Here is a 14,436-nt window from a genome sequence, read left to right as displayed (position 1 = left end):
TTGGTATGAACACGCTTGTTAAATATTAGTAACAGGAACTTACCGGGATCCAGAAAACGTTCCGAGTTTGTACACCTCCTTCACTGCGGTGCACCCCTGCAGGAACTTAATGCCCCCGGCCCCAGCCCGTCGTCTGCACACACGCGGTCGCAGTGCCGTCGGGCAGGACCTCACCCCGAATAAAGGCATCAAGGGAGCAGCTTCAACATCATCGGCACACTTTATTCCTCAGGACATTACAGGCAGCTCTCCTGGCGAGCAGGTCAGGTCTCTTTCTGTGGAAAGTGTGCCTTCGAAAGTGTGGGATGATTCCTCACTTGGGCACGGCTGCTGTGGGTCCTGGAGACGCAGGCACAGGAAGCAAATTCCTCCGGCATAAAGCTGGCCGTGCGGGCCCTGAGGTGGCAGCTTCCTGCTCCCAGAAGTGCCCCGACGGCCCCCTCTGTGATCTCAGCAGCAAGCATCCCTCCCTGGCTGTGCTCGGAGCCTTGCGCCGGGCCTGGCATGCATACGCTGTGGTTCAGGGCAGAGTTAGGGGGTCATTCATGGACGTGTCCGTGACAGAGAGACGGCCTCACACAGACTCCTCGGTGGACAACAGCAGTGGGTTGATGTACTCGAAGCCCTCAAACTCAGACTGGTCAATTCTCTTTATGGCGTCCCTGTGTGCAGGCAGAGAGCTTGTTATGCAGGACCCACGCGGGGCACCTCCCACCAAACCCACCCTGGGCAGCGGGGACACCGCTGCTGGCTCAGGACCACGCATCCTGGCACCCTAGTGCCCACCCTGCAGGTCTTACTCGTCGTCTGGGGTCAGCTGCACGGGCTCGCTGGTGAACTGTGTGTCGAAGTTGTCCAGACCATAGTCGTCAGTTATCTGCGGCTGGAATGGCGGGAGCGTCTGCTTCTTCTCCAGCTGGAAGGACAATGCTGGTCAGATCAGCACACGTCTGCCAGACTCGGCCTGCGTGGCCTCCCACCACAGCGGGCCGCTCAGCACAGGCGGGCGCATTCTGAGGCCAGGTGTGTGTCTTTCTTGAACAAGTCTACGAGAAAGTATCTGAAGTCAGAAGAATCCTACTTGAGCTGAAATAGGTAGGCTGTGTGGGTCCCAGGGGTGTGTCCCAGCAGGCCCACCACTCTGGCCAAATGTGGTTGGTGTGGGAGCTCTTTCCTTCTCAGCCTCAGGTCATAAAGGCGCTAGGTCTCGGCAGTGTGGACGGAGCCGACAGGGTGTGTCCGACTGACCTCATGGGCGTGCTCGTGGTTCTGACGCCCGTTTACAGACCTGACACATGCACAGAAGCAGGTGCCACTTAGTGCCACGATGCACATGCACAGGGACAGCGCGGGCCGCCTGCTCCAGCACTGGCGTACCTCCTGCCCTCCTTCCCTAGGTGTGCTGCACACCTGTGCAGGCCAGCCCTTCCCAGTACTGATGGAGCCACAAGAGGGGACCATCATGGAGTGGTCTGCTCCCCCCCACAGGCCACACATGAGGCCTGTCAGCGAGAGGAGCACAGGCTTGGGGCCAGCTCTCTGGGGCTCTGCAACCCCCCAGCCGTCTGGCCCAGAGCAGCTTAACTCACGCGAGGTGCTCCGGCCTTAGGGAGCAGCCACCATCTCCCTGCGGGTGACCAGGCCAGGAGGCCCTGATCTGGAAGCGCCGGCCTGTGCACGGCGCCACGTGGCCCCAAGACTCAGGCTCCATGTGACGGGCAGAACCATGGCCATGTTGAAATTAAGACCCCAGCCATGCTCAGCTCCTGCCCTCCTGCCTGCACCTGGGGGCCCAGAGCAGTCAGGACTCCGGTTCCGATGAGACAGATGCGCCGGCATGCTGAAACCATTGTGTGTTTTGGGGGCTTGTAAAGAAAAACACACACACGTTCCGATGAAGCAGAAGGGGCACCCAGAGTGGACGAGTTGACCCGCCCTCTGTCTGGAGCCGGCCCGACTGGGACACGCCGTCTCTGGCCACCAGGAAGATGCCAGGGAGGGTGCCGAGCAGAGGGGCCAGGGCTGCCTGGCGCGTGTGCCGTGTGTGCTGCGATGGAGCAGGGCTCCCGCATCACAGGGGCCCATGGCGTGACCATCACCCTCCACGTTTTAGATGCAGTTATCACACTCTGCTCAGGGTGAAGCATTTGCTGGTGAAAGGCAGGGAAAGGGCCACCGGACCGACCACCTTCCTACTCGGGCCTCTGGCTTTCAGAGATGTCAAGGCAAGAGTCAGAACACAAGGTGAAGCAGGCTCAGCCAGGTGCCACGCCAGCCCACCACCCACGTTGGCCCAGGGTCTGAGGCCGCTGAGGCCTCCCTCCCTCATTCAGTGCCACTGTCCAGCTGGGCTGGGGGGCTCCAGTTCTGAGGTGGTAGCTGGGGCAGGGGAGCACAACTGTGCAAAGGCCCTGAGGCCTGCAGTTGGGCTGCCGAGAACTCAGTGAAGCCCGAGCAAAGGCAGGTGCCAGGCGGGAAGGGGGAACCAGCCAGTACGCGAGGGGCAGGGAGGCGGTGAGACCCAGGAGGCTGGGTGGGGTGGCAGAGCGGGGTCATGGGTGACCACGGGGCACGCACCCAAGCAAGGGAGGAGGCGGTGCTGCGCACGCTGTCCCACAGCTTCCTCCCTGACAAGGTCCTGGCACCCCTGCTTGGGCTTTTCTGGGTGTGAGGCGGCCCTGGGGAGGTCCTGGGCCCCACTCTCCTGGCTGCAGGGCCAGCACCCATTTTGCCAGGGGGCTTCCTCCCCTCCACTGTCCCCATGTCCCCCTCACAGAAGACAGGGTCCCCTCAGGTTCCCCGTGTGCTGTACTCTCCAGGCAAAGCACAGTGCCTGGGCCACCTGAGCAGGTCTGCACCCGTGAGCTGAGGGGGCTACTACCCACTTGGAGAAACCGGGGCGGGCAGGCACCCCACACGCCCCCTCAGGCGTCACCACGCTTTCCTCGTCTCACCAGAGTAACCCCATCACTTGTGTGCATGCCATCAGCCCTTACCCCCCATTATGGGGAGACAAGAGGGTGGAAGTGAGGCCAGGGCATGGCTGGCCCAAGCCCACACCTGGTCAGGCTTCTCAGTGAGGATGTGGTGGCCAAGGGCACTTCAGGGACACTGCACCACAGGCCAAGTATGGTCTGCCCAGGACCTGGCTGGGGCCCGTGGCCGTGCCCGCAAAGGCCTTCTCAGCTTGGTGGGTGACCGCTGCCCAGCCGGCACCAGAACCACTGTGCTTTGTGGAGCCCTAAGTGTGCAGGGGAGGGCGGGACTCCAGCTGTTGGTGCACGGCTGGAGCGGGAGGTGGGGTGCGCTCCCCTCCAGGCCACGTTTTCTGAGCACCCGAGTAACAGAGGCCAACCAGCACCCAGATCTCTTCTCTCTGGGGCCAGCAGAACAGTTATATGGAAACACCCAAAGCCACTTTCCCAAGAAGTGCCCAATTGCCAGCTAATGGTTCTGTGTTTGCATGCAGTGACCCCAGGGGGAGGACGGCAGATTCCATTTGGGAACAGCCAGCTGGGCCTGCACAGGGCGCGCTGACACCCCGCCTGCCCCCTGGCTGGGGCCCAGGACCTGCGTCCCTGCTCCCAGGCCCCACCAGCGGGGAGGGGCAGTGACTGAATGTCGACAAGAGCCTGCTCTGCCCATGGCCAGGCTGGACCCGCAGGCTTGCTTCTGATTCAGCTCAACTTAACACCCGACATTTACCTAATCAGCTGTCATCTTTTCTTTCTTAAGAGCTTATTGAAAGGTTCTATTTTAGCAACTGCACCCATTTATGTTTTGGGAACAACTGGGTTGTTTCCTTTTAATACTGGGAACAGCAGGACCGAAGTTGAATGGCACGAACAGTGTTGGCTGTGTCCCCAGGCAGTGTAGAGAATGGCAGGTTTTGGAAAACCAACCAGGAAACCAGGACGCCCCTGTAGGGTGTGCCGTGGCGGATTCCACACAGACCAGGTGGGCAGTGTGGTCCCAGGCCCAGCAGCAGAGCCTTGCAGGGACACCCAGGCAGGACTCTCCTCGTGGGCCAGGCATGAGCACCCACACCGCCTGGGCCAGAGGGTGTGTCCCCTGTATCCCTCACACGTATCCGCCCTGCCCCCCGTGCCCCGGGAGGGCATGGGCAGGGTCTTTACCAGGTCCCAGTCTATGGTGCGGAAGAACGCGTGAGACTTGATATCAGAAAATCCAGTCTGGGGCCGGCAGCCAAGCCGTTCTTTGGGGTCCTAGGGTTAGAGTTCAGATAAGCACAGGTCAGCAGGGAGCAGAGCAGCCCCGACTCAGCCCTGCTCAGGAGGGAGCCACCTGCCCCCCTCCATGCCTTCAAGGGCTTTGGTGGGCCGCATTGGCAGTCTCCCCCGGTGATGGCCAGATGCCCTCCCTGAGATCTTCCCCATGATATTGGGCGTTTCCCCTCCATTTCTCAACATGTTTCAGCAAGCATGGCTGAAACCGGGTGCTTCCTAGACCAAGCTCGGCTGGGGCAGAGCCACGCCATGCCTGCTGCCCAGAAGGCTGCCCATGGGAAAGGAGCCCAGGCCACTGCTTGGTGTCATGAGCTTACCTTGTTTAAAAACCCTTTCAAGACGTGTGAGGCTTTGACGGAGAGGAAGCGGGGTATCCGGATGGGCTTCTCCAGGATGACTGCAAGGATGGGCGGTGAGGGCCCCGTGCCAGGGGGTCTCCCGGGGCCGCTCTGAGCAGGGCTGTGGGCTGCTTTTGGCGTCCTGGCCCCCCCTTCCTCCACCCAGCAGGCCTCCTGCCCTCGGGGACCCTTGTGCTCCCACGTGCCCATGATCACGAGCCAGCCAGCAGCGGCCCATGCACACGGGCGCCACAGGGATGACCAATTCCAGGCAGGTGCCCCTGCCTCTTGGTGGCAAGAAGCCCTGGCGAGGGTGGGGAGTACTGGGCGACACTGTGCTTGGGGAGGTCAGGGCAGATTCTCCCCCGGGCCCTGCGACCAGGTCTCTGCCTCCCTGGGAGCCAGTCTGCGAGGGCGGGGCTGCCTGGGGGGATGGGCAGGTACAGCTGGGCTGTGGGGACCCTTCCTTCTGCGGCTCTGATGTGGAGGCCACGAGGCAGGAGGCACCCACACACCTTGGAAAAGGTGATCCTCGGTGTTCATGTCAGGGTTGTCGGCGATGATGTCGAAGGGGGACCGGCCAGCCATCATCTCGAACATCAGGACGCCCAACGCCCACCAGTCCACGCTGAACCCTGGGGGTGTAGAGCCTGTCACACTGGCTGGTGGCCACGTGCACCCTCACAGGACAAGCCTGTCTCTGGGCTGTTACAACCCATCTGGTCGAGGCGGAAAGTAGCACGCGGCCATCTGCATTTCTAACCAGCGCTGGGGTGCGGCATGGCCAGCTTCTCCTGGCAGCCCGGCCTCCCTCCGCACGTCATCCCCCAACTGCCTGGGGCCCTGGAGACGGTGTCTTCTGTTTGCACATCAAGGCCATGAACCCTCCACCTGCAGAGGTTCACCTGACTTTTGAATTCTGCCTGTGGCACCTTCACCCACAGAGCCAGGTAAAACCGAGCCAACATCTGGGGCAGCTGCCCTGTCTCTCTCTCCTTTCGTTCATCTAAGCCGAAAAGACACTTCCTCTGAAAGCAAAATACTACATTTCTTCTGTATTCAAGGTTCTGGGTTTTCTGTGCCAGGGCCGGGAGTCTGACTCGGCCAGCTGCCTGGCGTCCAGGGCACGGTCTGCCTCCACCTCGTACGGGACCCGACGCGAGCTGGCTCTAGACCCTGTTCAGGTCCGCCCTCTGCTGCCTGTCCTTTCTCCTCTGGCCGAGGAGGCTTCAATCAGCAGGCACCCAGTTATCCAGAAGGACAAGTGACCTGTCCCCACTACTCCCCTTTCTTAATGGCAAAGAAGATGTTGAAAAATTTGATGGTACTTTTGTGACACGCTCCACTGAGAATACCGAGACAAAAATGTGCGGCGTGTGCACACGCACACATGGGCACACACACTCTCTGACCCCAGTTTCCTCTCCCACAGCAGGAAGGCAGGCCGCTGTGTGCGTGCTCAAGGGCTGCCAGGCGGCCCGGCTATGGGGCTGTCCGCCTCCGGGTCCTTTCCCTCCCAGCCCCGAGGGCTCCTTGACAAGGGCAACCCTGTCCAATGTCCTCCCCCAGGGGACGTCTGAGTGGGTACATGGGACAACATACGAGGGCTGCTGAGGTACCACAGGCCAGGAATGAATCAAGCAGTGTGCAATTTAGGGGCAGTTTCGTCACTAAGGCCGCCTCCCTGGCAGCCACACTGGGTCCTGGAACCCTCGGCTGGATCCCCAGCACCAGCCCTCTCTGCTGCCGTGTCCCCAGAAGAAACCCCAGGGACAGGGCCGCACTCGTCCAGCTGGTGTGTGGGCCCCGCTGCAGCCCCCTGCCGGCTCACCATACTCCTCCCCCCGCAGGATTTCTGGGGCGATGTAATTCGGGGTTCCGCAGAAAGTGCTCGTCGTGTCACCAGGGCCCAGGCCTTCCTGTGGGGACAAAGTCAGCTACCAGCGGGGAGGAGAACCTCCAGATCAGCCCCAGCGCTGGGGGACCAGCGAGGACAGGCATCGGGGGTGCCGGGCAGCTCGCCTTGCACATGCCGTAGTCCGTGAGCTTGATGTGGCCGTCCGCGTCCAGCAGGACGTTGTCCAGCTTCAGGTCCCGGTAGATGATGCCCCTCTCGTGTAGGAAGTTGAGAGCGATACAGATCTCAGCAGCATAGAACCTGGGGGCGGGGACATCCTGCCATCAGAGAGAAGGTGGGTGGGAGCCTGGGTGAAGGGCCCGAGCAGGAGGTGCACTGCTGGCCCCGGTGTCCCCACACGGACAAGGGCACGGGGCCAACAGGACACACGGTACACAACATCCTGGTCACCAATCAAAGCTACAAGAGGCCACCTCACACCCACTAGGGTGGCCACTATCTGAAAACTTCAAACAGAAAACAAATGTTGGCAAGGACCTGGAGAAATGGGGGCCGAGGTGCATGGCTGGCAGGAATGTGAAAGGGGACGGCACGGAGGGTCCTCAGAAAATCAAACACAGGACTACCACGTGACCTGCAACCCCCGGCCCCCACTGGGTGCCCTCGGGACTGAAGCAGGGCCTCAGGGATCTGCGCCCACAGCAGCACGCGTCACACAACCAAGAGGTGGGAGCAACCCATGGGTCCACGGACATGGCGGTGAGCCACATGTGGTCCATCTGCACAGGGGGTGTGATGCAGCCTGAGAAAGAAGGGGTGCTCCGCCCCAGCTGCAGTGTGGGGGACCCTGAGGACATGGGGCAGGGAGCCAGGCACAGAAGGACAAACCTGTGTGACCCAGTCACAGGCCGTCCCCAGGGGAGTCACACCCAGAGAGACAGAGGACAAGGTGTCCGGCTGGGGGCTGGGGTTTGCTGGGGACAGAGGTTCAGTGTGGGGAGATGGAAAGTTCCAGAGCCGGGCGGTGGGGATGCTGCACAACTGGGAATGAGCTGGATGCCCGAGCTGTGCACCTGATGACGGCCCCGGTGGTAAATTCCATTCTGTGTATTTTGCCACAATTTAGAAAAGGAGCACTGTGAGGGGAGTGAGCTGTTCCTGATTTTATTACCTGCTTTTCCCCAGAAAGGACCTAGGATGACTCACAAAACTGCATGGAATTTTTTTTTAAGTGAGGAAATGAGGAAAAGGGAAAACTATGGAAAACAGGAAAGCAGGAGGAGTGGAGATGACCACCCTCCACCCAGCGAGGTCCCGGGGCTGCAGAGAAGGAAGGGTGGGCATCCCTGAGAGTCGCTTACAGAACCGTGACTTCCTCGAGACAAGCAGACCCGTTTTGTGCCCTTGTATCACTGGGACAGGGGACGTGGGCCAGCCTACCACTGACTGGACTTGCTCCCCTGTTGTTCACAATGGGGAAGGCACCGGCCGCTGCGCGCGCACACTCCCTGCGACCCCCGCCGCGCCCACCTGGCGTGCTCCTCCGGAAGCTTCCTCTGTCTCTGCATGTGGAACATGAGGTCCCCGCCGTTGACGTACTCTATGACCAGGAATAACCTAGTGGGGGAGAGGGCGGCAGAGGCTGGCTCCAGGGTGGGGGCCCTGCCCGCACTCCCTGGGAACAGAGTCACTCCTGTAGCCACTGGGCCCCTGCCGGCATGCCACTGCCCGCCCAAGGGGACAGACAGAGGCGACCGTGTCCCCTGCTCCCTCCCGGGGCCGCTAGGGAGAGCAGCCCAGGGCACAAAGGGAGGCTGAGGCCAAGGTCAGGTCCTATACCCAGGTCATCCAGCACCATCCTGGGGACACCTGGAGACCTGCCCACTGGCGGGTGTGCTCAGTTCTGACCTGACATAGCAAAACTGGGAGGGAAACAGACCACTGCATCCACGCCTCACTCCACTCTGCAGTTATTTGCTCACAGGGGTGGGGAGGGCTCTGTGCACAGGTGACCAGGTGACTGGGAAGGCCTCCCCAGGGAACAGAGGTGGGGCGGGGAGAGCCACAGGACTGCCCCAGAGGCCAAGGGGACCAGGAGGGCAGGTGCCTAGGCAGGGCGACGGGCCCGCACAGATTCCCGGAGGAGCCAAGGAAGCGCCGTCACCAGGTGAGAGCACGGACGGCGGGGGGCCGCGGTGGGGGCCGTGAGGGGCCCCTGAGGGGCAGGCCCAGCTGGGGGCAGTGGGCAGCACTGATCAGGCCTAGGTGAGTGTGAGCTTCAGGATGGGGGCTGGGCCGGGCGATCCTATGGCTTAAAGAACCGGCTGGGAGACGTCACCTGCATGAGCACCAGGCCCCTCAAGTCTCCGGACAATTCACCACGTGGTTTTCTCTTCCTCACACTTAATAAGATACCATTTTCAAGATTATATTCACACATGCAATTTTCCAGAAATACTCTGTTGAGGGTAGCTCACAGGTTTTTAGGTCAACAGCTCCTTTGGGGCGTTTCCAGCTCTGCTGTGCCCGTGTGGGGAGGGGGCAGGTCTGTCAGCGCCTCCCAAACTCTGGGCTAGCATCAGACTCACAAACCCCATGCCAGCACCAGCCAGGGGGGCAGAGGTCCCCAACCCAGGCTGGCGAACAAGCTGCACAGCACCCACGGGGCTCCACCTGCTGTCAGACTAGAAGCTGCTCCCAAATGTGCAGAAACGGAAGTCAGAGCCACTGGCTGGCAAGCTGTTTCTGTGCAAATGCGCACACAGCCAGCCTCGGTGGCCCGTGGCCATGGCCGAACAACCCAGGTAATTTGCCGATCGAGGATCTCACTTAATCTACAATGTCAACCGGATGTGGTGCAGCAGCACTTTTCTTCCTAGAGCAGCTGATACCGAAGGACTTCTGCACAGACGAATCTCAGTGCCACTCTGACATTTGTTTCGAGCCACGAGGTGCTGATGCACTAACAGGGATGCTCGCGTGACTCAGAAGAGCCGATGCTGTGACAAAATGCAGCGCCCACGGCTGAGCTGTCGGAGCTCGTGGGTACCTCCCACGTGGCGATTCCATATTCTTCCGTCCTGGGGCCCCACCGCTTCCTGCAGCCGGACCCGGCCGAGTCTCACGTGCAGGAGATGGCCTCGCCTGGAGTGGCGCGCCCCTCCACCCGCAGCCCCCGGGCCACAGGGCCAGCAACCTGCCGGGAGGCTGGGGGTCTTGCCAGGAAGGGGAAGAAGAGACTCCTGGGGTCAAGACGGATTGTTTCCTCAAGACTTAATGAAATGTGGGAAAACCAGTGGACAAGGACTTGTTAATACCAGAGAGAGGGGCAGAAACAGGCAAACAACTCCACAGACCAGGGGCCAGAGAAGGAAGCAGGACTGAGGAGCCATGGTCAGTCCCTGCCGTGGCCCCACTCCCACCCCTGGATGGGCACCTGGGAGACGGGGTCCCTCTGACGGACCTGAGGGCTCCAGGGTCAGGGAGGCAGGCCTGTGAACCTGCACAGGAAGCTCAGACCCTCGGCGTAAGAAACGGGCAGAGCTGCTTGGCACGGACGGTCGGGCACAGCCCTCTGCACGCCCCTGTGGGACGAACGCTCAGCCCTGCGCCTGGGCTTGCAGGGAACCCGATGGCACGGGGTCTGTGCGCTGAGACGGTGCCACACACCAGGAGCTACCATGTCTGCCCACCCCCGATACATGTAGATAGTTTTATTAACACCGTCACTGTCTGCACTGTCTATGGCTGCTGAGGCGCCACCATGAGGGGCTCCATTGGTAGATGTGGGGCACCATTCTAAGTACGTCTGTGTACTAGAATTTCACCTGTTAACCTTGAGGTATGTTCTGGCATTTTCCGTACTGTACAGATGGGGAAATGGAGGCACAGAGAGGCGGTAACTTCCCCAGGACCACAGCTCCTGTCTGGTCAGATCTGACACCGGAAGGCTTGGGGGAATCCAGAATCCATGTCTGGAAGCCCCCTGCGCAGGTGCTGTCTCCGCGGCACAGGGGTGACCGTCCCCCGGCGGAGCTGCCTGGCAGCAGGAGATGGGGGTGGATTGGAGGCAGGAGGAAGACAGTGGGTGCCCAGGCACAGGTGGCAAAGGACCAGAGAGGGAGGCTGCACCCCTACGGCTCGATTTGAGCACAGGGCACCATCTTTACCGAGCGGAGCAGACAGTGGGCCCGGCTGGGAAGGCTCTGCCGGAGCTGTGGGGCAGCCAGGTGCTGTCCACAGGGCAGGAGGCAGCGGCCCAGCCAGGTGCCCCTCAGCAGCTGTGGCCCACCGGTGTGCAAAGACAGTGTGTTTGCCCCACCCTCCATCCTCCTCAACACAGGACAAAGAGAGGCCCAGAACCTAAATGGCTGGGAGTCACCATTCACCTGGGAAGGATGGCGCCTCCCCGGCCAGGGCTCCATCAAGGGTTAGCGGCTCCAGGAGCTCCAGATGGAGACTAAGCAGACCAGGCTTTCGAGCGTCCCATTTGTCAGGAGAACAAAGGCTGAAATGGCCGCCCCCGCCCCGCTCTGCCGCGCATGACGCCTGCTCTTTCTATTCTGGGCCCAAATCAGATCAAGACTATAACAAACTCCTTGTGCTTTGACAGCACAGAGACCCACTTCTCAGGGAGGAAGGCACCTGCCCCCTCTAGGTGTGTAGGGGGACTCCGCCCATGCTCATGGCCGACTCGGCCTGTCCTGTCCTTGCTCGGCAGCCACCATGTCCCCTAGAGCCCCTCCATCACCCCCGCAGCCCCCCAGGAGGCACTCTGCCAACCTCAGCCTGACCCTGGCTCTCTCGCCTGCCTCCCACCACGGCTACTGTCACCACCTGACCTCTTGCCGATGGCTCTTGCTCCCTGGCCACAGCCACCACCACCCGCCGGGCACGTGCTCGCCTGCAGATCCCGAGGCCCTGTGACTCTCTGCATGGAGACCTCCGCATCACCCAGCAGCTGCCCGCCCGGTTGTCCTGGCCAGTCGTGCTGCACTTCTGGGCACCAGGTGACACATGCATCCTCCGCTCTGCTCTGAGCCCTCCCTCCCCGCGCCCAGCGGGTCCACCCCATGCCCTGACCCCAGCTGCCCCATTCTCCCTGGTGGACCGTCACCTTGCTGAGAATCCTGCCGTGGCCTCAGTCTCCCCAAGCTTGAGTGCCTGCTTTAGGATGTCCCACATCCTCAAGGCCCTTCCCTGGCACACTGCCTCCTCTGGGCCACATCCCCTCTCAGGCCTGCTGTGAGGCCCTCGGGCCAAGTCTGTCTCTCCAGGGCTGGCATCAGCCTCCACGCCTCCGAGCTGCCGTCTCCCACGGGCACACAGACGCAGGGTGGAAGCTGGGCACCGTTAAGAGGGTTCTTTGGGAAGAGCAAGTTAGCTGTAAATATCATTTGCTCCTCTGTGACCTGAGATCATGCTGAAGTGAGAAAAACGACGCCCACCTGCAATTTAAGGCAGGACTGGGGGCTAAACACGGTCAGTTCACACAACCTGTAGGTCATCCGCTCCTGTAACAGCTTAAACTGAAATGCTTTCCCAGGTCCGGCCACGACGCTCTGGCCTTTTGTCCCGAAAAGATGGGCTGTCTGTGCAGACGTGAAGTATGGCTTTTCCGTAACACAGGTATTTATTTTGTATGAAAAACACCACTTGTTTCATGTATTTGTACACATGTGGTGACATGAATGGTGAACACACAACCCGGGGATTCTGTGGAGCCGGCCAGTGAGCACAGAACACGTGACCAGAATGGGCAGTACTGCTTCAGGGGAGGGAAAAAAGAAATCCTATATTCTCCCCATTCAGAGACCCCCTTCCAGGTGCCAAGCTCTCGTGATGGCCCTGGGCCCCCCAGCAAGCCGCGTGCCCGGAAGAAGCCAACAGCCAAGGGGAGTCCTCACAAAACCTGCGACTCCCCGCAGAGGCCAGGGCAGAGCCATGGGGTCCGGGGGGCTGTGTCACGACATAGTGGCAGGTCGGGAAGTGGCGGGCACTGTGCCAGCAGCCACCCGTGTCAGATCGAGGCAGCTGCTGGCTCTCGTTCCCTGCTGGGGCCCAGACACATGGCTACCTGCAGGTCACCTGTTGGCAGACACAGGCCGGCAAGGGGCAAGGCCTCTCTAGCCAGCCTTGCCGTCTACATTTTCACATCTTACGTCCTCATCCAGCAGTGACTGGGAGGTATGTTTCTGCTGCCGAAAGGAGGGGCTGGAGTTTGACCAGGTGCGGCTCCAGCGCCTCCAGGGCCTAAGTGGCACCTGTCAGGAAAAGCCATCTGGCCGCCCTTCTGCACTATCTGTTTCTACGGGGTCTTTTATTGCCTCTGGGGACTTCCCCGTTCTGGTACACCCAACTGGCAGCGACACAGGTGCGGCCGGCTGGTGGTGCCGCCGACCCCCACAGCAGCCTCCCAGCCAGTTCACCCCATGTGCACATTGTTCCCTCCCGCTCTGCCCACAGGTGGACTCTGACTCGCCTTTGAGCTGGCCTAACATCTCACTGGCCCCTCATAAATTAGTCACTAAGATCTGACGCATGTTTACTTTACATTTGCACCAAGGACACCACTGGCTCTTAAAAAATAAGATCCTTTAAACACCAAGACTGCCTATGAGGTGCCAGGTATGAACCAGATGCTCAAGAGTACAAAACGCTGGCACAGCCCTGGCTCTACACAGTTTGCGCCCAGTGGGGGAGACGAGCACATATGTATAAATCCGGGGTTGTGGCATGTGAAAGATGCCCAAGAAAGCAGCCTGTCCTGACTGACCGAGTTTCAGGTGCTTCTAGAAGTCACTGGCAGGTTCTGTAGCATCAGAGCAAAGAAACTAGATGTGCATTTTACTCCTGGGATGTGACCTCTCCATCATGAATATTGAATGCTGTTGTGAGTCTAAACGTCAGCGTGAGAAGCAGCCCAGCGCATGGTTTGATTGCGGGAACACGGAAATACCTCCCCTGTGAATTCTTTTCAAGTTCTAACTTAAAATTCACACGCACCTGGGAACATGTGACCGATTCCCAGGGACATGATGCAGAAAGGTGGGGCTTAGGCGATGGCGGGGGCTGAAGCTCACATGTGACCTTGTGTGTCCACGTTCAACAAGGTCACTCAGCAGTACCAACCAACAGCCGGAACAACACTCGGGACTCAGCCTTTAGGACAGACGGCCATGGTCATGGCTAAACAGAGGCGCAGAGAAGGTGCCCATCATACAGCCGGGGGAACCCCGAGCGCCGCACTTGTCCAGTGGGCTCCGGGCAGGAGGGAAGGTGAGTGTGGCAGAAACGGACAGAGCACAGCCACCAGGGTGGGGCTGCTCACAGTGGCCCTGTGCACATGCCTGGGAGCCTGGACTGTACCCCAGAAGCATTTGGGAGAGTGGTCAGAGGAGCTTTGAGGCAGAGAGAAAGGGAGCGATCAGGGAGGGCACCATAGGTTCGGGGGAAGGGCCAGTCAATACTGGCGACATACAGGTGAGAACAGGCCGGATGAAAGTGGTGGGTGATGCACTGTGACCTTCAGCCCAGTGCTAAGCAAGGGTTCACATGGCAGGGCTGAGGCCCCGTCCTTAGAAAGGTCTGCCTGCAAGACTGCCCTTCACTGGAGTCTAAAACAGGAACGGTGAGCAGCTCCCTACGTTGATATTAAACTTCCCCTAAATGATCAGAGCAGCGTATAAACTGTGCATAAACAGTATGGTGTATGCTAAACACCTGCTTTCTCTCTGGGAGTCTGCAAGCTCAGTACGTGCCAGGTAGACGATGCCCTACTGCCCAGCCCCCGGAAAGCACCCTGAGTTGTCCAGACGCTCAGCCGGAGGCATGGAGCTGGTCCTGTGCGAGCCCACAGGAGATCCCTGAAGCTCGAGCACGGCTTCCTCCTGACCTCGCCCTGAGCCTTGTCCCTTTGCCGATTTTGCTTTGCATCACCCAGAAAGAGACCCTGTGCTGACTCGGCACAGAAATCCGCCTCCTGTCTGCAGTG

At 60.3% G+C, this 14,436-nt stretch overlaps 1 protein-coding gene across 4 annotated transcripts in view; it reads right to left on the bottom strand.

Annotated features, from left to right (window-relative positions):
- Positions 1-201: 201 nt before the first annotated feature.
- Positions 202-14,436, bottom strand: part of PRKCZ (protein kinase C zeta) — a 90,585-nt gene continuing 76,350 nt past the window's right edge. For all 4 annotated transcript variants that reach the window (XM_036999856.2, XM_073233028.1, XM_073233029.1 and 1 more), the window contains 8 exons: positions 7,974-8,060; positions 6,608-6,743; positions 6,417-6,504; positions 5,101-5,220; positions 4,565-4,644; positions 4,137-4,226; positions 801-916; positions 202-662 (listed from right to left, as the gene is read on the bottom strand). In XM_036999856.2, the coding sequence (XP_036855751.1) occupies positions 575-662; positions 801-916; positions 4,137-4,226; positions 4,565-4,644; positions 5,101-5,220; positions 6,417-6,504; positions 6,608-6,743; positions 7,974-8,060 (805 nt within the window). In that variant the 3' untranslated portion in view covers positions 202-574. The remainder of the gene's footprint in view (positions 663-800; positions 917-4,136; positions 4,227-4,564; positions 4,645-5,100; positions 5,221-6,416; positions 6,505-6,607; positions 6,744-7,973; positions 8,061-14,436) is intronic.

This window comes from Manis javanica, chromosome 4 (genome assembly GCF_040802235.1).
Source record: "Manis javanica isolate MJ-LG chromosome 4, MJ_LKY, whole genome shotgun sequence".
Classification (NCBI taxonomy): Eukaryota; Metazoa; Chordata; class Mammalia; order Pholidota; family Manidae; genus Manis; species Manis javanica.
Note: the sequence above shows the minus strand (reverse complement) of the source record. Positions and strands in the feature narration are given on the sequence as shown.